The sequence below is a fragment of the Dromiciops gliroides genome, chromosome 3 (genome assembly GCF_019393635.1).
Source record: "Dromiciops gliroides isolate mDroGli1 chromosome 3, mDroGli1.pri, whole genome shotgun sequence".
NCBI lineage: Eukaryota > Metazoa > Chordata > Mammalia > Microbiotheria > Microbiotheriidae > Dromiciops > Dromiciops gliroides.
This window is the reverse complement of record NC_057863.1, coordinates 537,264,158-537,287,607: the sequence shown is the minus strand read 5'-3', so window position 1 is coordinate 537,287,607 and position 23,450 is coordinate 537,264,158. Positions and strand designations below refer to the sequence as shown.

The 23,450-nt window shown below is 40.3% G+C and overlaps 1 protein-coding gene across 1 annotated transcript; it reads right to left on the bottom strand.

The window, feature by feature from the left end:
- Positions 1–4,838: 4,838 nt before the first annotated feature.
- Positions 4,839–13,155, bottom strand: LOC122751804 (nicotinamide N-methyltransferase-like). Its single transcript, XM_043998966.1, has 3 exons — positions 12,999–13,155; positions 7,378–7,585; positions 4,839–5,283 (listed from the first exon to the last, which is right to left on the bottom strand). The coding sequence occupies exons 1-3, from the start codon at positions 13,153–13,155 to the stop codon at positions 4,839–4,841; spliced, it is 810 nt and encodes a 269-aa protein (XP_043854901.1).
- Positions 13,156–23,450: the final 10,295 nt, after the last annotated feature.

Below are 23,450 nucleotides of genomic sequence, written 5' to 3'. Positions count from 1 at the left end.
GGTAAGCAGAAAGACCAGATATGAAGAAAACAGCAGCTTATGCATCAATCATTGCAGAGGATGAGGAAGTAGCCACATTCTATATGTATGACTGGGACAAACAGTATAGATGAATAGTGTACTCAGCTTGGAATTGAACAAGAAGAGGACAGTAGCCTGGATTGCCTTCAGGATTGCTAATGGCATTTACTTACAATAGCTGCTATCTCTGCACCAGCTAGGACAGCTAGTCCCAGCTTCATGAAGCCTTCTGCCCAACTCCTTGTTCTTATGCCTAGCCAAACTATAAAGCTCTTTTAGTGACCCAAGCTTCTCATGAATGCAAGGTTTAAAAACTAACACTCTGTTTTTTTGGATATATGGTAGCAAGACATGAAACACAACTGCCTCTGAAGAATTAAAAATGAGTATTACACAGAGGGCAATGAAGAGGTGTAAAAGGTGGGTATAAGCTTTATTGTTCAGTCATTTTTCAGTTGCATCAGACTTCATGACCCTATTTGGGGTTTTCTTGGCATGGAATGGTTTGCCATTTCCTTCTCCAGCTCATTTGACAGATGAGGAAACTGAGGCAGACAGAATTAAGTGACTTGCCCAGGATCACACAGCTAGTAAGAGTCTGAGGCTAAATTTGAAGATGAATCTTCCTGACTCTATAAGTATGAGCAGGCCACAACAAATAGCCAATGAAAAAATCCAAAGACGGGCAGCTAGGTGGCACAGTGGATAAAGCACCAGCCCTGGATTCAGGAGAACCTGAGTTCAAATAATCCAGCCTCAGACACTTGACACTTACTAGATGTGTGACTCTGGTCAAGTCAGTTAACCCTCATTGCCCTGCCCAAAAAAAATCCAAAGAAGAAAAGAAATATATTTTTCTTTTATTTTAGTTTTCTTATGCAAAATGACTTATATGGTAATGTTTTACATAACTGCACATGTATAACCTTTATCTGATTGTTTACTATCTCAGGGAGGGTGGAAGAGACAGAGAGAAGGAGGGATAGAATACTTTGGAACTCAAAACTTTACATAGAAATGTTTATTATCAAGAAAAAAGAAGAAAAGAAATAAGGAAACGTATGATAGGAAGAGAAGTTGGACTGTTCACAAAACAAAAATAAAGGATGACAGATGGACGACCACAGTGCTCTCCTGGTAGCACCACACTGTCAGAAGAAAGGGAGGAAAGGTCTCCAGTCTATTGGCTAAGAAACTTACGGAAGGACATGAACATATCACACAGAATGGACAGGTACTAAGGGATTTTGATCTGCTTCATCAGAGGGGATGCCAGAGTCAATAAGGTCACAGATGCATTGAAGTTGAGAAAACGCCCTCCTCAGGTACTAATCTGCAACTTTTCTGTAACTTGTCTTAGAAAACTGCCAGGGGCAAAACATGGGTCTTTTTGACCACAAGACTGGCACGCTAGTCCCTTTTTCATTCTGACTCCTTTGTAAAGATAGTATTAAAAAACAAAACAAGACCCTGAAAATGTGCAAAATTAAACATTTTCAAATTTTACTCCCTGAAATATCCTTTTGGAATTGTTTACTTGTGGTTCAGCCTGGCTGTTTGGTGTTTAGAAAAGAAAGCCAAAGAGCAGGACTCATGAGCTCAACTTCCCTTCAGGTAGACAGTCCCAAGAGGACATCCACCATACGGTGAAGGAGCCTGTGACTCAGAACTCTAGCATTCTTCAGCAGGCAGAAACTCAGCTTAACCCTCCAATCTCTTGGTCCCTGCTCTGCTGGCACTGCCTAAATCAGGCAAAGCTAAGTACTGAGATCTACTGCTGTTTGTAGCTAGAATCCAACCTTATCACTACCACTGCACCCCTGGATTCTTCTCTCTGAGTTTTTTGATGGGTTCATCTCTTCTCAGAGGTCTCTGCGTGCAGTTTTTTATTCCCCAAAATCAGGTTAGCTCTATGGAATGCCCTGTGGTGTAGGGCTGATGGGAAACACTGAAGAGCTTTTCTTTGTTGTTGTTCAGTCATGTCTGACTCTTTGTGATCCCATTTGGGCTTTTCTTGGCAAAGATACTGGGGTAGCTTGCCATTTCCTTCTCCAGCTCAATTAACAGATGAGGAAACTGAGGCAAATAGGGTTCAGTGACTTGTACAGGGTCACACAGCTAGTAAATGCCTGAGGCTGGATTTGAATTCAGGCTTTCCTGACTCTAGGTCAGGTGCTCTATCTGCTGCTCTACCTACCTGCCCTTGGCTTTTCTTAGGGCCAAGTAATTTTTGCCATTTACACAGGGGAGGATTCCTTTCCCAGAAGATTCCCAGGAAGATCCAGGTCAGAGAAAATTAAAAGCACAGGGGAGGGGCAGCTAGGTGGCGGAGTGAATAGAGCACCAGACCTGGATTCAGGAGGACTTGAGTTCAAATCCGGCCTCAAACACTTGACATTTACTAGCTGTGTTACCCTGGGCAAGTCACTTAACCCCAATTGCCTCACGAAAAAAAAAAAAAGCACAGGGGAGCCTTATTCAGCTTACTTTTGGCCTATGGCCCAAGTCCTTCGAGCTTCCTTCATAGCCCCTGCTTGAATTCTTTTAGTGGAGGGGGAAGTCCACCATCTCCTGAGGCAGCCCATTCTTCTAAATAGTTCTAATCATTAGGAAGTCTTTCCTACATTTTCCTCTGCCTATTGCTCCTGATTTTTTTTTTCTGTTGAGGCCAAACAGAAAAAGCTTCTTCTACATGACAGATCCTCTAATATATAAAAGCAGCTATCATATCTCAAATAAGTACTTGCTTTTCTAGGCCAAACATCCCCTGTTCCTTAAGTCAATCTTATACAGAATAGACTTAAGGCCTTCCACCATTCTGCTTGACAAGTTGAAGATGAAATTCAGCTTATCGATTTCCTTCCTAAATGTTGATGTCCAGATCTGAGTGCAGTTTGACCAAAGAAGAATTCAGTGAGATTTTCACTTTCTTGTTCCTCTCTTAAAGTCATTTAAGAACACATTATTTTTTTAATTGCCATATAACACCATTAACTTATACTGAGCTTACAATTCATCAGAACTCCAGTATTGTTTTTCAGACATATTGCTGTCTCACCATGTCTCTCTTCTTGTCCTTACAAGTTTTTTTTTACCCCAAGAGTAAGACTTTACATTTATCCCTAATAAGTTTCATCTTATTAGATTCAGTCCAATTCTAGTCTGTCAAGTTCTCTTTGGATTTTGACTATTATCCTCTGGTGTTTAGCTATTCCTCCCAGCTTTGTGTAATCTGCAAATTTGATATCATCATTCTTTTGTCCAGGACACTTCATGAAAACACAGCATAGGATCAAGTATAGGTCCCTCAATTCCTTCCTTGGGAACCTCCTACTAAGATGACATTAAAGCATTAATAATTCATCCTTATTTCAAACCATTCAATCAGATCTGAACCTAACTGTACTATCAGCTAAATTCATCTCTCTCCATTTTTTCCCATCAGAATAAAGTAATATAAACACTTAGCTAAAATCTCCATAAATTGTATCTGCAGGGTTTCCATGGTTGAAACCTTTAAAAGAAGGAAATAAGGTGAGTCTAGCACGAGCTATTCGTGTTGAAGCCATGTTAACTCTTTTGGGTCATTGGTTCCCTTTCTTAATGTTCATTAACCACTTCTTTAAATGCAAGTTCTGGAATTTTCCCAGGAAATCAGTTCACAGATGATATTCTCTTCCCTGTTTTTGAAAATTATGACAATGTTTATCTTTCTGCAGTTCTGCAGTATGTCTCCCATTCTCCAAAATCTCCTAAGAGTCACTGAGAGTGACTTTTCAATCACACTCATCAGTTCTTTAAGTGCCAAGGAATGTGGTCATTTGGGTCATGTACTGAAATATTCTCCTTTTTTCAACCATCTGACATCCCATCATCCTTCAGGGTTTAGCTCAAATACTACCTTCACCATGAAGCCTTCCTCTTTTCATTAGGTAGAATCAAACTCTCGTTCACCTGATCTCACATCACTTTGTATTCCTCTTACACATGTATCCGACTTTAAATTTCTGTCATAGTTATATACGCACATGTCTTATCACTCCTTCTAGATATAAACTTTCCAGGAGAAGAGGGATTGTTTACTATTTTTCTTCATATCTCTTCTAGCACCTGGAACAGTGTATTGTATATTAATAAATGTCGGTTGAAAGAATGGTTGAATTTCTTGCCTCTGTGCCTGCTTTTGCTGCTCACATCTATCCCCTACAATGCTTTCCTTCCTCCCCACCAACACCTACTCAACCCTAACCATTCTTCAAGGCTCAGTTCAAGACCCACTTCCCCCAAAAAGGCTCCTTTAATGACTGCAGTCCAAACTGATAACTCTCTCTTCCAAATTTCTATAGTAGGTATGCTCAGTACCACACAGTTCTGAACTCAGATTATTCTCTCATTGTCTCATGAGTGTAAGTCTTGTCTCCCCAACTATGTGTCTTTGTGTCACCCACTGCATCTATTGTCATGTTGAACTTTTAGTAGGTTCTTAATTAATCCTCATTAATTGATTAATTGATTGGTCTATTCCTATCCTGGGGCTTATTGTATGAACCACAGACACTGGCCCATCCCTCCTAGTAGGCGTTTTTGACAGAAATAGTGAAAACCAAGAACTGGAGTCAATCATATGGGTGAAGCAGGTGTATTGTTTTAATATATATTAAGAGTTTACAATGTGCCATCTGAAGATTTCACTCAATCCTTCTTCCCCTAGGGCTGCCCAGAACTCATCTCATGCCACTTGGGAAGAAGACAGAAAGATGTTTACCAAGAAGCACAGAAGAACCAAGTTTCAGTTGAAGTGAGAAAGGAAAGCATGATTAACTTTGTAATCCTACAGAATTATTGAGTTTCTGCCCCACAAGGTAGAAAACCCCTTCATTGTCTGCTCTGGTCCTGGAGTAACTTTGAGGAATGACTTCAAACTCTTGAATTGTATAACCAGCCTTCACCACTGCATCCACCACAGCCTCCTTGGTGAGGGAGAGACTGGAGAACCTCTGATCGCCAATCATGTAGTAGTTGCTCTTGAGTGCATCAATAAACACCAAGAACCCCCCAGGTTTCAGTAGGCTGCTGAGGTTCTTCAGGGCCTGATGATAGGTGGGGAGGTCTTTGCAGGCGGCAGCCAGGCATAATGCCGTGAGTAGGCAATCTGCCTGGGGCATAGAGTTGGGGCCTAAAGGCTGGCTCTCGGTCACATCACACTTCAGGACATGCTTGACCTTCTGTCTCAACCTCTCCTCCTTCTCAGCCCACTTCTCTCTGAAACAAACAAAATAACAAATAAGCTAATGGAAAGAGGTATTTCTTACTGCTTTGATCACATGGATGCTGTGTCTTTTTGCTTCAGGGCAAGTTGACAAGACCATTCAAAATCCTGATTGTTTGTGAAGAAGGGAGAAAAAGATATGAGAATATACCCAGGAGTCTGGAACAATAGCTAATAATCATAGCTTACATTTATATAGAGCTTACTGTGTGCTGGGCTCTCTGAAGAACTTTCCAATTATTATCTCATTTGATCCTCACAACAACTCTGGGAAGTAGGTGTGATTATGATCCCCATTTTACAGAGGGGGAAACTGAGGCAAAGGGAGGTTAAATGATTTTCTGAGGGTTACACAGCTAATAAGTATCTGAGAATAGATTTGAACTCAGGTCTTCTTGACTCCAGGTTCAATGCTCTAACCACTGCACCACCTAGCTGTCTCACTATACTTAGAAATATACTTTGAATGCCAAGAATTGGCACCTACATTGACTATTAAAGCATTATATAGGAAGTCAATCGGAATGGGGTCTAGGGCAGTGTCTACACTAGTTTAAAGTATTTGGAGGGAACAGATTGTAATGGTCAGTGACTATACTAGCTTCATTAAAATTTACTATAAAATAGGAAATGGATTGGAATCAGCTGCAAGATGGTAGCATCTACCGTGAATTTCTTCCAGCTTGCAAAATAATATGGTTTTTGGTTTTGTTTTTTGGTTGTTTTTTTTTGTGGGGGGGGCAATTGAGGTTAAGTGACTTGCCCAGGGTCACACAGCTAGTAAGTGTTAAGTGTCTGAGGCTGGATTATTTGAACTCAGGTACTCCTGAATCCAGGGCCGGTGCTCTATCCACTGCGCCACCTAGCTGCCCCTATAATATGGTTTTACAAAATTAAAATGCTACCTTCTATTGAAAATATTTTTACCATAGATATTTGCCTGTTTTTTTAAAAACGCACATTAAAACTTTTTAAACTATGTTCTTGTCACTGGTATATTTTAACTGAAAAGTTTCATATAAATGTAATTTAAGACAAAAAAAGGAAATTTTGATGTGGAATAATACAATTTGACATTTGTATACAGTTGCACACCAGGAAATGAATGTATCAATAAAAGCTACATCTCTGAATCTTTTTCTTTCTCTGTTCCTAGCCTCTCCCTTTTCTCAAAGTGAACTCCTTTCATATAGGGAGGTAGTTACATACAAAGGGCTTAGCACAGTACATGACACAAAGTAGGTAAAATAAATGCTTGGTGCTTTGTTGATTGATTGATTTCCCTTAGTCAGCATTCCTCTTCCCCAGTCCTGCTAGAAGAAGCTTACATTGGATTATAAATGGGATGGGCAGATTCTCCTCCATACTCTTTCTTGACATGCATCAAGAGAAGTTCTTGCCCTCTTCACTTATCATCTGTTCTAAAAAGAATCCTCCAGTAAAGGCTGACTCACCTGGGTTGGCATGAGCAATAAGGACACTGTCTACCCTGCTGCTGGGACATTCAGCATCAGTCACATTCTAGCTGTACACTCACATGTCAAGCAATGGCATCTAGCCCCACAGGGAAAATACTAACGTGGGAAAAAAATGGTCTGAGTTTGGGTTGGAATTCTTTCATAGAACTGGCCTGATCTTCTATCTCTAGTCTCTTTCTCCCTCCCACACTAAGCACACTAAGCAATTTCCCCCAGTTCTGCACTCATGCAAATTCCATACATACCCTCAAGGGGTTTCAGATCTCCTTCTCTCTAGCCATGTCCATGTCTCTCTCCATTAATCTTTCTCCCTTTTTTCTACTTGTATCTCTGTGAGACTCCCTTTCTGGGCCTCTGGTTATCTCCCTTCTAGCTTTCCCTGAATTTCTCTCTCTATTTGTAGCTCTGATCCCCCCCATCCCCAACCCGGTCTCTCTCTCTCTCTCTCTCTCTCTCTCTCTCTCTCTCTCTCTCTCTCTCTCTCTCTGTATCTGTCTGCCTTTTTTCTTCCACTGCACTTGGACCCTCATGGATAATATTTACTTCAGGGAGTTCTACTTATCCCCAAGTACCCCCAGAGATCTGGTAAGCAGGCAGAGAAACACCTACCTGTCTCCTTCCAGCTCACACACATATTTTACTGCAGGAGACCAGTCAAATGCCCCTAGTTCCTTCTTCAGCCACCTGTTGAGCTCTTCAAGGTTCTGGTCAGTATAGTCAGTGGCCACAATCTCTTTAAAGGACTCACAGGCAGAGAGGAGCTGATAGATGGTGGGGCCAGTGCCAATGTCAATCAGGAGGTCTCCTTTCACCCTGCCTGTCCCAGAGAAGGGCAAAAAGGGTGGTCAGGGAATGAGATGCTGTGAGGAACCTACTTTACCACATGAATTTCTGAATCAGGGGCCATCTTTTGACCTTCAGTATAAGAGTGATAGAGGCAGGGCAGCTAGGTGGTACAGTGGATAGAACACCAGCCCTGGAGTCAGGAGGACCTGAGTTCAAATCCGGCTTCAGACACTTAACACTTACTGGCTGTGTGATCTTGGGCAAGTCATTTAACCCCAATTGCCTCACCAAAAAAAAAAAAAGAGTGATAGAGGGATACAACCTCATTCTGCCTATGATTCATTTTAAAATGGAACCCAATTCAATAAAGAATAAACTATGTAAATAAAAAGAATAAACCATATACATGTTTATATAATTATATTATTGTTACTAGATTTAATAACAGAGAAGGTCATCATCTGGGCCTCAAATGATTCATTTCACTTGAAGTCAAAGCAAAATAAATCACTTGGGTCCCAAATGGTGACCTCCACTGACATTAGAGCTAATTAATATATTTAATCACTGTATATTATATAATAATGATATGAATATAAACATGTACACACCATAAATCCTTTTCACTAACATCTCACATGATCCTTGTAATCCTTCCTATGAGGTTCTCAAAGCAGGTATACCCATTCTCCTTTAACAGACTAGAAAACCAAAACTCAGAGAAGAGGTGGCATGGTAGATTAAAGAGTTTGTTGGATTTTGAGTCAATGGATCTGATTTCTGGTCTTGGCTCTGCTACTGACTATCTGCATGACTTTGGGTTGGCTACTCAACTTGTCTGCTTCTCAGTGTCTTCATCTATAAAATCAGTGCTCCATAAGGTCCCTTCCAAATCTAAGTCCTGACTAAGAAATGGCTGAACTAAAACTTGAGCAGATCTGACCAAGTCATATCCTCATCAGCCTAACAAGCTGAGGCCATTGTTCTGGCTTTGAGAGGCTAGGTCCCAGAATTCTTTTTTAAATTAGATTTTTATTTATTTCATTCAATATGTCCCAATTATATTTTTTAAATTTTAGCATTTTTTTATTTTTAATTAATTTATATTATTATTTTTTTGTTTTGCGGGCAATGAGGGTTAAGTGACTTGCCCAGGGTCACACAGCTAGTAAGTGTCAAGTATCTGAGGCTGGATTTGAACTCAGGTCCTCCTGAATCTAGGGCTGGTGCTTTATCCACTGCGCCACCTAAAATGTTAGCATTCTTTTAAAAAAATTTGAGTTCCAAATTCTTCTTCCTACCCCTCCCCTCCCCTTTGAACATGCAAGCAATATGATACCACATATACATGTGAAGGCATGCCAAATTAGTGTCCATACTAACCATGTTGCAAAAGGACACATGCAAAAAAGCAAGAAAAATAAAGTTTACAAAGTATGCTTCAGTCTTCAATCAGAATTCATCAGTTCTCTCTCTAAAGGTGGATAGCATTTTTCATAGTGGGTCCTTTGCAACTGTCTTGAAGCATTGTCTTGATCACCAGAATTCCTCTGTATAAGTATCAGTACCAGTTTGCTGATGTTACACCACCTCTCCAGGGTTAATACTTCAGGGGCTCATATGGCAGAGGGGTTCCAGCACTGACCTTTGACCACCCTATAGCTCATTTGAAACTACATCCTAAATCACTTTGACACATTGAATATAGACACTCTCCCCCCTCCCCGCCCCCGTTTCATCCTACTTCCTATAAAGCACTTTAACATGGCTAATACAGGTACTACACATTCTTGAATATGTCCACATGTTATCTTTTCTCCCCTTCACATTATGGGCTACCCTTAAGCATTTAGAATTTGGGGGTAGAAATATGTGCAGTCCCAAGGAATGGTGGCTGAAGAACGAATTTCAAATCAGGCCTGATGAATGGAAATTTGCTGTTTATGTATAATCCCCCTTCACTCTGGTCTCTGTCCTGACTCAGTTTCCTTCACTCTCTCAGCTCTACATCTCTGGCCTACTCATTTGTTTTTTGTTTGTTTTTTTCAGTGAGGCAATTGGGGTTAAGCAACTTGCCCAGGGTCACACGGCTAGTAAGTGTTAAGTGTCTGAGGCCGGATTTGAACTCAGGTACTCCTGAATTCAGGGCCGGTGCTCTATCCACTGTGCCACCTAGCTGCCCCATTTTTAAAAGCCCAGTTGCCAGATCTGCACCAGCCATACCTCACTCAATTAGATTCAGTAAAATATTAAAAGTCTAAGAGTACTTGTTTACACTACTTTAAGAAAACAAATCAAATCTCTCCTCTGTTCGATTTATCCTGCACACAGCTGCCACGGTGATTTTCCTAAAGCAAAGGCATGACCTTGCCATTCTACTACTCAAAAAAGTTTCAGGTGCTCCTTACCTGCCTCTAAGATCTAATACAACTTCTTTTATTTGGCTTTATTTGGCCTCCACAATTTGGCTCTAGCCTATCCTTCTAGACTCACTACAGATCACTCTCATTCATGAACACATGGGTCCAATCCAACTGTCTTACCTGATGTCTTTACATAGGGCATTCCATCCTGGGAGAAAATAATTATTGATGTCCAGTACATGGGGAACTTCAGATTCCCCTTTGTGTTACATGCTGTCAGTTAGACCACACTCAGCTGCCAGTCCTGGGGCAATCTGGGTGGGGTCTGAATACTTTGAATTGATCACCAATCTGACCAGAAGTAATCCACCTTTAATTATAGGAACCATTTGATTAATTAAGATTTATTTAAATATTGATTTATAAGATTAACTTTTTATTTATAAGATTTATTAAATAAGATTAAATTAATATTTGATTAATGTATAATGACCTGCATCTTATTGAAAAGGGATAAAAAACCTGGATAGGTAGACGTGAGCTCTCTTTGGACCATGAGAAGATAAAGAGACATTTTGTCAATTCCTGACAAGTAGAGATTGATAAATCGATAACGTGCTTACCCAAAACTGGTGTCTTTTGTGATTATTTTAAATGTGAGAATCCCCTTTTTCCTTTCTGTATGCCTTTGCACAGCCTGTGCCCTATACGTAGAATTCACTTCTTCCTCATCTCTGCCTTTCAGAATCCCTACGTTCCTTCAAAATTCAGCTGATAGACTATCTCCTCCATAAAGCTTTTCATGATCCCCCAAGTTGTTTATTGCCATCCTTCAGTTATATTTACTTTGTAAGAGTTGGGTCAATCAAGTGGACAAAAGCAGCCCTGAAAAAAGCTCAGCAAGGTTCTAGTCCTCCTGAATACCCCACACCTCCAAGAAGTAGCAGCATGCACAGTGGCCACACCCTGGTAAACTGTCCCAGTAGACAGGCTACACCAGGTTGAGGGTGACCAGCAGGTCTCCAATCTGTGGGACAGTTAGGGTGATGTCTACCCCAAACATATGAAGACTTCCCCATGTGGAAGAGGCGGATGAGAACAATTTGTTCCGATGGCCGTGAAGATGATTGAAGCAAGAGCTGTGGAGAGCTTAGAGCTTGGTCAAACATCGGAGATGCTAAAGTCATCCACTGCATCCTGGGCCATCACCAGTCATCCTGATTTTTGTCCAGCTACTGGACTTTGATAACTCAGTAAGAAAGAGTAAGGATCACCACTTTACATAACTGCACCTCACTTAAATCCAATTCACAACCAAGTCAAGACATCACCTGTGATGTCATTGGTCCTCTTCCAAATCAAAGAACAAGCAACAACATTTACTTTGCACATATTTTAAAATTTAATTATGTATGTACATCTCCCCCACCTCCTGCAGTAAAATATAAGCTCCTTGAGAGCAGGGTCTGTTTCCTTTATGTTTTTGTTCCCAGTGCCTAGGACAGAGTCTAGGATGTTCATTCATTCATTTATTTGAAATCCAAACTTGAAGTCAATGGTGATGCCCAAACTCATGAGGAAGACACAAAGTCAAAGCAAAACCTTCATCCTTTCACCTCACTAGGATAGCTAGGCTACTCATACTCTCTACTCTGTGCTCACAGAATTGGAGAGGGAGGGAACATTAATGTTCTTCAAGGCCTGAGGGCCTGATTCCTCCTGCTGCCTGTTTTTGTACAGCCAAGGACCTACAAATGATGGACTATACAAACACTTGGGCCAGATTTGGCCCTTAGGCTGTAGTTCCCCAACCCTTCACTAGGAAATTGAGGCCCAGAGAGAATGAATGATTTTACTCAAAGTCATGCATAGTTAGATGATCAACAGAGCAAGGTCCTCTACTCCAGAGCCAGCATTCTCCCATTACACCATGAGACATGGAGAAAGGTTAGCTTTAAGGTGACACAATTTCCTTCTTCCATCCTATTCTTCACATTACCAACTTTTTTGCCACCTTCCATCTTTAGTACAAACTCATTGAGGGGAAGTTTTAAGGTGCTCGGATCAGGCAGAATATACACGTGTATGCTCTGCACACACATACACACATACACACATACACATCTGGTACACAGACTCTGCATCCACTCAGAATAGAAAGGAACAACTGATATAGAATTAAAATAGGAGAAAGATAAATCAAAATGTAGCCCCTAAACATCATATAAGTTTTCTACAGACTATAGATTAAGGAGACATTTATCTAATGAATACTCATAAAGCTTTTTGGGGTTAGGCACAAGTTTTAAAAAACTTATTTCACAGGAGACCCAGAGAGGTTAGGAGGCTTTCTCCGAGTCACAGAGTAGATGAAAACTAGAGTGTGCTGAGGATTTGAACTTAAGAGCTTCTCTAGTCACATTCACATTTATTAAAGGATGAAGTTGGCCAAATGGATGCTGTCAGTCAATGATTTATGCAGTCTATATAGTTCAAACCTCTCTGAAACATGAGCTCTTTAAAGACTTTACAAAATTCTCTATTTTTCCATGTCTTTTTCGTCTGAGTGAACTTCTTTATTCCCTTCTCCAACATTATTATGTGACACAATTTCTCTCTTTTGTCTTCTCTCTCTCCTCTTTCTTTGTCTCTCATTCTCTTTCTCTGTCTCCCTCTCCCAACCTCTCTCTGTCTCTCTTCCTTATCTCTCCCTTCCTCTTCTGATTTTTCATCTTTCCTATTTTCCATGTCTATACCAGGTGATTCTGAACTAAATTATAAAATCACAGAATTCAGAGTTGGAAGGGACTCCATAGACCATCTAGTCAGACTCCTACATCTCCAAGAATCCGCTTTAAAATATTCCCCAGCGGAGGCTATTCAACCTTTGCTTCATAAATCCCAGTGAGGAGAAACCCACTAAATTCTGACCCAGCCCATTTCATTTTTTGGACAGCCCTAATTGTTAGAAAGTTTAGTGAAGCTGATCACATTAATCAGTTATCATTCTCTTGACCCTATCACTATTTACTCTGAGGGGAGGGAAAGAGAATGGAGGGGAGGGGCAGACTAAACACTTACCAGAAGAAAACGTCATAAAAAGTCTTCTGAGGACATGCATCAGAATCCGATTTTCTGCAGAGGGGCTGGATCCAAAGGTATAATACTTTTCCAGGTAAGTTTGAGGATTGAAGTGGCTCAGGTAGGCATCCTTTGTAGTGAAGTCGGATTCACTCATTGTGTCTTATTACCCTGACACTGTAGTTCTGCTACTCTTCCTCTAGCTGGTCTAGGGACACCTCAAGGAGAGAGCTGTCCAATACTTGTTGCCCCAGCCCCTCTGTCCTGTCAGACCTCAGATATAGGGAGCTAGTTAAACACTAACTGGGGAAAACATATTAATTTTTTTTACTCTGACAATGAGTTATAAAAGTCCTGAAGTGCAGACTTGGAAGATGAGGAAGATGTAGGAAAGGAAGGGGAGGGAGGGGGAGAGAGAGAGAGCAAGTGAGAACTCATTTTTCAAAGTATTCTGGCCAAGGGAATAAGGGAATTCACTCAGAGAAGGAGAGGTGTATGGGGGGGGTGGGGGGAATGGAGAATTTAGTAAACTCCTAAAAGAATGGAGTTTCTGAGATATTTGGGCTACATTCCCCACCACAATTCCTCCCCCTTTTCCTATACTAACATTCCAGCACAGAGAATGTGAGAATGTGGAAAAACTGGGATCAGAAATATCGTAGTGTTGAGGATTGCTGGCTGAAGTTAAAATGAGGCCTAAGAGGGATAGAAATGGAAGGAGCAGTTTAAAAGATTTAGTGGAGGCTGCCTCCTAACTCTTGGCTTTCCATAACCTGGCCCCAGCCTACCTATCCAACTTTTCCTCCTGTTCAGTAGCCTCCCTTAGCCCAACATGCCCTTGTTCCAATTAAGCAATTTAAATCCTACAAGTCTTTCAAGGTGCAATTCAAATTCCATTTCACCACAAAATCTTTCCAGAATTTCCTTCCAAACTAGTCAAAAGAACATTGAATCTGGCATCAAAGGACTAGGTTCATTTTTGTTTTGGTTTTTTGGGGGGTTTGGGGGGTGTTTTTTTGGTGAGGCAATTGGGGTTAAGTGACTTGCCCAAGGTCACACAGCTAGTAAGTGTTAAGTGTCTGAGGCCAGATTTGAACTTAGGTACTCCTGACTCCAGGGCCAGTGCTCTATCCACTGCGCCATCTAGCTGCCCCTCCCAGGTTCATTTTTAAGCTTTGTTATTATTGCTCAGTCTGCAAAATGTAGGTGGAGGGAGGGGAATGGATTTGATGAGCTTTAGGGCCCCTTTAGCTCTTAATTCCCAATCCAGCTTTTTTTTTTTTCCAATCCAGCTTTTAAAGTCTACCATTCACTCTAGCATTGAGAGGGCCTGAAAGGAGCTCAGAACTTGGTTGGAGAGTCAAGTCAAATTTTCTAAAAAGAACTCTAAGAGATGAAACAAAAAATATGTGATACATTTTAAAAATAGCATCTTGAATTAATATATCGCCATAAATGTTACTGATTCAGGGGACACATTTATCTCATGTATATTCACAAGGTCCCTTGGATTTAAGAACAGACATTTACATCCTCGCTGAATAGGTGACCTAGAGAGGTCACAGAAGTGATCTGTTCTACAGGTCATGGACCAAAGCCTAGAACTTAGAACTTTCATAGTCACATTCACATCAGTGAAAAGAACAGGGGTTGCCAAATAGTTCTGTCAGTCAATCTGTACTGAAAGGAACTGATCACATCAACCAGTCATCCCCCAGCTCTTTCAAGAATTTTTCAGACATGTTCTGGCCATCATGGCTTAAACATTTTCTTTGTTTCCAACAATACCCAGAATAATGCTGAAAACATATTAGATGTTTAGTGGGCACTATATTGATCTAAGTCAAGGGTACTTAATTTTTTTTGTATCATTGATCCCTCCCCACCCCAGACACACACACACACACACACACACATACACTTTGGCAGACTAGTGAAGCGTATGGACCCTTCTCTGAATTTTTTGGAAAAATATTTGTAATTGAAAGAAAAACTAAATTTCAGTTAGAAGCTAGTGAAAATTAAAATGTAATTTTCCCCCACCTAAATTCATAGGCCGCCTGAAATCTATTCATGAAGGTCTATGAACCCCAGGTTAAGATTTGTTTAGTTGTTTCTCAGTCACATCCAACTCTTTGTGACCCCTTTTGGGGTTTTCTTGGCAGAGATGCTGGAATGATTTGCCATTTCCTTCTCCAACTCATTTTATAGATCAAGAAACGGAGGCACACAGAGCTAAGTGATTTGTCCAGGGTCACCCAGCTAGAAAGTATCTGATACCAGATTTTAATTTACGAAGATGAGTCTTCCTGAACTCCAGGTCTGGCATTGTGCCACCAAGGTGCCCATGGTCTAAATATGATATACTTTCCCTCTTAAACCTAGTTTATGCAAAATCTTAATGGGGCCTCCAAAGACACTCCAACTGGCTTTTGTCCATGTTTTCCTCAAACTTTCTACAGTGAGGAGTAAGAGCCAAGTATAGAAATGACAACTGCTCATTGCCTGCCTTTCTTATTATTTCTTTGCCTAAATTTGGGTTTTGCATGATCAACAGTGTATTCAGGACAGCTACCATGGCCAGGGATCCTAGGGCTGGTTTCCTGAGTTCCATCTAAGACAACCCCAGACTGTGCATAATCCTTCTTAAACCTACCTACCTTGAAATTACAACTTTTCGGCTTTCTATGTTAATTTTGTGTACCCCCACGAAGATCTTTCTCTGATATCCCATCAGGACATAGAAGGGACACTGGATTATTGAAGACTATACCTGAGAGGCAGTGGATAGAGCATTATATTTGGGGTCAGAAAACCCTATATTTAAATCCTTCCACTGATCATTACTAGCTGTTTGACCCTGGATAGTTCACTTAACTCTCAGACAGAAGACTTTCTACTTGATTTGGGGGGTAATAGAGGGCCACTGGAGTTTATTGAAACACCATGCTAGACATTGGGGATAAAAAGACCAGACTTTTCCCAAAAAGGTCTTAGATCCTAATGGAGGAAATAGCATGTACATATAGCATATGCAGAACACATGCAAAATAATACAAAGTAATTCTGGGAAGGTAGGCACTAAGAAGAAAAGTAAACAAAATGATTTGGAAAAATCATGGCTATTATTACTGATCCACCCTCCCCAAAAAAGGTGATTGAGAAACATCCCTAACTACAAACCCAAATGCCTAAATTCTCATCTTCATAAAATATCTGTGAGAATAATTTACATACATATGGAGGGAATGCTTGATGAGAATTATGAGAAGATAGGAGACATACTTTAATAAACAACATTCTACAGTAGATCACATCTTTATATCCACACAACTGACTGAAAGGTTCAGGAAATTCAAAATCCCAATATATTTGTTGATTATTTTAAAAAATGCACTTTATTCTACAAAATGCACCTTCACCAAGGCATTGCCTATGAATATGTTAAAATAATAATATCTAGCTTTGACATTTTACAAAATGTAACTTCAACAACGTATCTCCAGCACATTAAGTTCATAAGTAACTTTTACATAGGAGGTTTGCCCAGCACTTTAAATGTTTTTCAGTTATTTCAGTCACGTCCAACTCTTCGTGACCCCATTTGGGGTTTTCTTGGCACTGCCTCTGGAGTTGTTTGCCATTTCCTTCTCCAGTTCATTTGACAGATAAGGAAACTGAGCTAAACAGGGTTAAGCAACTTGCCCAAGATCATATAGCTATTGTCTGAGGCCAGATTTGAGTCTTCCTAACTCCAGGCCAGGTGTTTTGTCCACTATTCCAAGTACCTGCTCTTTAGCTAACACTTTAAATACAGTATATTATTTGATCCTCGAATAATTCTTTGATATAGGTGTTACTAATTGTCCTTATTTTATAGAGGAGTAAAACTGAAGGTGAGAAAAATTAATTGACTTACCTGGGTCACATAGCTAACCAAGTGTGTGAGATAGGATTTGAACTCCAGTCTCCTTATTTGGAGTAGGTCACAGAAACCACTATACCATTTCCCCGACTTTGTTACAGCTGAAGAGTTACATGGTTCCTATTCCTGTTCCTTACCTCAGCTCCATTCTTTGAATCATTCACTCTATAGACTCTTGTCAGTAAGTCAGTAGCATTGTTTAAAGTGTCTTTTATGTGCAAGGCACAGTCTTAAGGGGTTGGGGATACAAGGAAAGGCAAAAGACAGTCCCTGCATTCAAACTCACAATCCAATGGAAGGGTCAGCATATACAAAGAAGCTGAAAAGTAGTAGGAGTGTAGGCAGGCAACAGGGCATGATGATAAAGTCCAGAGGAGCACAGCCAGGTGGCTTGTACCCTCCCTAAAAGGAGGCTCTGGGAGAAGTATCCACCATCACCCCTCTCCTCTAGAAGGAGGGAGGGGCCCCAGGGTCAGAAACTACTGAAGAGGGGTGAGTTTCAGAGCAGACGTGATCTTGGAGGATGACAAGATTCCAATGAAGTTCAGAAGAGCGAGGTGGGAAGAGGTCTCCAAGTAGCTATACAGGAAGCATGGGATAGTGAATAGAGCAATGGAAATGACATCAGAAAACCTGTTTGGATTTCACTATTTAAAGCTATTGGATCTTTGCCAAGTTACTCTTACAACATTGTTTGAAAGATGCAATAGCAGAAATAACTTTGTTTGATGATTCTAATTCCTAGCTTCTTAAACTGTGGGTCATGACCCCATATAGGGTTGTGTAATTGAAGGTAGGGGTTGCAAAAAGTCTGGCAACAGTAAAAGGTTATATATACCTATTTTATATACCTATATACCTGGGATCAAGTAAAAATTTCTAAAGCACAGAGGGGTCGCAAGTAGAAAAAGTTTAAGAAGCCCTGCTCTAATTTCTATCAAGTGAAACATAAAAAGTACTTGTTCAGTCATGTCCAACTGAATATTTATATAGATAATAATTGTAAAGTGCTTAGCACAGTAATTGGCATCTGTTGTTTTTGAGTCATTTTTCAGTCATGTCTGACTTTTCATGATCCCATTTGGGGTTTTCTTGGCAAAGATACTGGAGTGGTTTGCCATGTCCTTCTCCAGCTCACTTTACAGATGAGGAAACAGAGGCAAACAGGGTAAAGAGACTTGCCCAGGATCATACAGCTAATAAGTATCTTAGGCCAGATTTGAACTCACAAAGATGAGTCTTCCTGACTTCAGGTCCATCATTCTATCTACTATGCCACCTAGCTTAACAAATGTTATTAAAGATACATACACAATACTGGACCAGTACATGTATTTTATCTATTTAAACATACACAAATATATATAGATATATATACTATATATACACATTATGATTCAATGCATAAATGGAAACAGGATTTCCTATCAATGGAAAATGTCTTTGTGCTAATTTTTATCAAATCATGGAACCTTTCAGTGTCTCCTAAAAGATATCCAAAGTCATTCAGAAGAATACAACCTAACTACCCACAAAGGAAAAAAGAAAATTAAAGCATGCATATTTTCCAGACTATGCTATGCTATGTTATAGGATAGAAAAGTAGCATTATATAGTAAAGATAATACGGCTTTTGAAGGCAGAGTACTTGGTTTGAATCCCAATTCTCAGAGCCTCAATTTCTTCAACTGTAAAAAAGGGGCTAACAGTGTGTATGTGGGTGGAAGGGAATATACCTGAAATAGGGGCTCAAATTGCTCTTATTATAGTAGAGATACCCCAACCTTTTAGAAAACTTTTAAGGTTGCTTCTAGTTTCAAATATATAATCTTATGATTCTATGATATGCAGTTATATATATAAAGCCTGTAGAATCAGTCCATAAAGTTAGTGTTTGTGTATATGAGCATATATATGTGTCTGTGTGTATATACACACATACCTATATATACATATACATACACACCACATATATATATATATATGTATGTATGTGTATATATACATATATACATTTATATAATTAAGGGACTGGCACTCTCTCACCTTGAGCCAGCATGAATCTGAGTTCATGGCAAGTATAATGAGGCAACTGTCCAATCCATCCAGTTGTTAGGAGCATATGCAGATTACTTGGCTAATGTTATTCCTACATGTACATGAGTAGATATTCTATAACGAGTCCTAGTCTACCAACCAATGATTAGCCATCACTGCAAAAGCTGGAACAGGAAGTGCATTCAAAAGGTACTAGCAAACCTCCTCCTATCTCTTGGCTTGTTTCTTCCAGTTTGGTGGCATTTTGGTGAGATATAATGCTGAAAGGAAAGAAGCCTTTCACTCTCCCCATCCCAGGCCAACATGTGTCCCATGAATAATGGGCCTTCATTTTTTGCTTCTGTATTTGTTCTTTCATTTTAGGTGAAGGAGATTGAAGATGACTAGACCTTGAGAATTTTGAGAGGTCAAGAGAGCAATTATCCTGAAGGATTTGAGTCTATGCTGGGTTTTATAGCCACCCCAGCAATAATGTTAGGACTCAGCCCAATGGTGGCTAAGGTGAGGACTTCCAGAAGCAATGCCACTTTTGAATGTGAATGTTGTGGGACCAATGCTATGAGGAAATTGTGTCATGGATGAGCCTACTCCTCCCCTGGGATTAAAGTGGTAGGAAAGAGAAAATGCCCCTTGGGGCTGGGGGGAAATGTTTGTATTTCTTGCTATAGCTATAAAGTAAATAAATACCCCTTTATAAAAGTTAATTGAAGGGAGCATCTAGGTGACACAGTGGATAAAGCACTGGTCCTGGATTCAGGAGGACCTGCATTCAAATCTGGCCTCAGACACTTGACACTTACTAGCTGTGTGACCCTGGGCAAGTCACTTAACCCTCATTGCCACCACAAAAAAGTTAATTGATATTAGTTATATGGAACTGATGACTAGTCACATTGGTTATATCGGACTGGTGACTAACAAGATGCATGGGGGGGGGGGGCTCGGACTATACTTGGAATGGGGCCTCAAGCTGATAGCACTTGAGGAGAGACACCACAAACCCTAGATGTATCCAGCCTTGCTCTGAGAGAGTAAGGAGAAAGTATTTGAGACACACACACACAGAGATGTAGATATAGATATAAATACAGATAGCTAGATCTAGATATGTACCTATATATACACACATATATCTATATACATGTATGTACATGTGTGTTTATGTATATACTGTGAGAATTGAAATGACACCCCCTACTGGGAAGATATCACAGGGAAGCTCCGCCATGAGGAGAAAGCCTATGATTTAGAAACCATGTGACTTTAGTGTCCGGGAAGTTGCCCAGCATCTGGAAGTTACATCTATAGAACCATCTATGGGACCTGTCAATCAGAGTTACTAGCCAATTAGTTTGGAGCTCTGTGTGTGTGTGTGGACAGCTCTGTTTCTGGTTTCTCAGGAGGCTTCTGGGAGAAGCAGAGGAGCAAGAGGGCCTTTTGGTTGGAGACTTTGGCTGGGGAGCAAGAGACAGGCAGGATAGGGAGAGCAAGCAAATTTCATACTTGATCCACATGTTTCTCTTTACTTATCCCTAATATACTTTAATAAATACTTAATGCCCAAAGATTGGTGCTATACGTTTTCTAATTTAAGGTGACCACTCATTAGATTTTAGATATCATACCTAGAATTTTAGCCCCTTACAATATACATACACAATACTGGACCAGTACATGTATTTTATCTATTTAAACATACACAAATATATATAGATATATATACTATATATACACATTATATATGCGTATGTATATGTATCCCAAAAGTTTTTCAGTTATTAAAGCTTAAAGCTACATGAAGACTTTAGATACCTTATGTGTGTATACATATACATGATATATATAGATACACACACACACACACACGTGTGTGCATAATCTTAGACACTGTAGTTAGACAAGGAACTAGAAGCGGCAGAGAAAAGGGGGCTGGATCAACTTTGGGAAATTGTATAGTCCTTTTAATGATTCCCTAAGCTTCTCTCTGAAACAGAGGCCCATTTTGTTTTTTAAACAATAGTTTTTAGATGGTACTATGTGGTTGTGAACTAAGGAATATTCCAGACTTTTTAAGGAATCAAAATTGCCCATTGCCCAAGGAGCAGTGGAAACGTGCATGGCAGGCATAAACAGGCTGTGGCAGATTACAGGTGGTGAATTGCATTCTGCTGCAATAGAGAAAAGGAGCAACAAAGAGATGAATAGAAAAGAAGGTGGGCTAGCCATAAGGCAAGACTGAGGAACAGCTGATGTACAGCCCATGGGCTTCATTTGTATCTGCACAATATCAAGAGAGCTAGAAGGCTCCAGTGTATTAGAAAGACAGAGATAGGAGTTCCACAATGTGAGCGTGTGGACAGTGGTGATCAGCATCTTTTTGAGGAGTCCTCTCATTGATGAGACTCCAAATCAAGTGAACCCATGAAGTATTTCAAGCTCCCAGGCTCCTTAAGAGCAGGGGCTGTTTGCCTTTTGTTGTATCTCCATTGCTTAGCATGATGCTAGGCACATTTTTGTTGTTGTTGTTCAGTCATTTTTCAGTCATGTCTGACTCTTTGTGACCCCATTTGGGGTTTTCTTGGAAGAGATAATGGAGTGGTTTGCCTTTTCCTTCTCCAGCTCATTTTATACATGAGCAAACCGAGGTCAACAAGGTGAAGTGACTTGCTTGGGGTTATACTGCTAGTAAGTATCTGAGACCAGAATTGAACTCAGGAAGATGAGTCTTCCTGACTAAAGGCCTGGTGCACTATTCACTGAACCACCTAGCTTCTGCATTGTAAACTGCAGGCACTTAATAAATGCTTGTTGACTTGACTATTTTTCAATGTATATTTCTTTTTCTTCATATATTTTCAAAAAGATTTTCCTCTAGAACATTCCCCTGTTAGGGCCAAATTAAGTATGGGGAGAGTTAATTGGGTGGCTCACCATAATATTGGAGTTCAGAAAATAATGGGGGACCTCTAGGTCCAGAGTTTTCCCTTCTCCAAACTGCCTCTTTTTTAGTTATTTTTCCCAGACTAATAAGAAAGGAGATTAACGGCCTCTTTTTCACAAACAAATCAGGTTTTATTGATGGAAACAAATTAACAACACAAGTGAAGTTAATAAAGCCAGGGACAATGAGAAAGGAGATAGAGAAAGGGAAAAATATAACCCAAACTCACCACCACCTGGAATCTGTAGTTCTAAGGAGAATCAGCTGTGCAGTCTCTCCTGGTTCCATCTGAAGGTCCACCATACACCAGCTTCTCTCTCTCTCCTCCTTTCTCCCTCCCTTCCTTCCTGCCTCTCCCACCGGAAGGGAGGTTCTTAGCCATGATAAGTCTCCAATTAGTTCAACATACCCCCTCAGTTGTCCCCATTATAATTTGGCCAGGCCCATGTGGGCATGGGGGAACTCCTAGGTGGGCTTTTTCAAGGTTACATCTTTTCAGTCTGACCATGATGAAGCAAAGATGGGGTCATGGAAACCCCAAATCACAATTAATTTCCTACACCCCCATACATTTCCCTAGGTGATTTCTATTCTGTCTTGATCCTTCCACTCCCATATGTATATAGTCCTTTACCAGTTATTGTTCTTATTACCTTGTTACTCCTGGCCACAAATCCTTCCATACTTCATCTTGATGTGGAAGTGACCCTTGCAGCCTTTACCAAGCTAGAAAGACTTAAAGCACCTCCTTTGGAAAATGGGAAGGTCAGATTAGACATCCTCTAGTCCTGCACAGCCATAGATCTGTGATTCTATGTTCCTGCAACACTATAAGGACAGGCCTGGATCCTGTGATGGACAGACTATATGTGCATTGTCCAAGGACCAGCAAACTGCTTGTCATCAAGATTTTTAAAAATTGTTCCTCTACTTTAGGGTATTTTGCCCCTAATAAAGAGAGTCCTAGTCATATAGTTCAAATGTTGAGACCTGTGCTCTGCTTAAGAATCAGATTGATGAAAAACAAACAAACAAAAAAGGGGCAGCTAGGTGGCGCAGTGGATAAAGTGCTGGCCCTGGATTCAGGAGGACCTGAGTTCAAATCCCATCTTAGACACTTGACACTTACTAGCTGTGTGACCCTGGACAAGTCACTTAACCCTCACTGCCCTGCAAAAAAAAAAAAAATCAGATTGATGGAGGAGGCTAAAAGGGTTAACAGATAACCTATGAATAGTAGCTATCAATAGTACCTAAGAGGATTAACCGAAAAAACTAAGGTTTGTGTTCTTACAGTAACCAAGAGGGTTTGTCCCTATCAACCCTCACCATCAGGAGACAGTAACTAGGGACCACTAACCATTAATAGCCATTAATACTCAAAGATGACAGGACACTTAGAAACCAGATCTTAAGTAAAGAGATATCAAAAACACAGAGAACCTCTCGGTCTGACAAGTTTAAGCATGTCTTTAAGAACATGCACAAAAAGGATCAAATGTGTCCTTAGGCTCACCTTATGATGTGT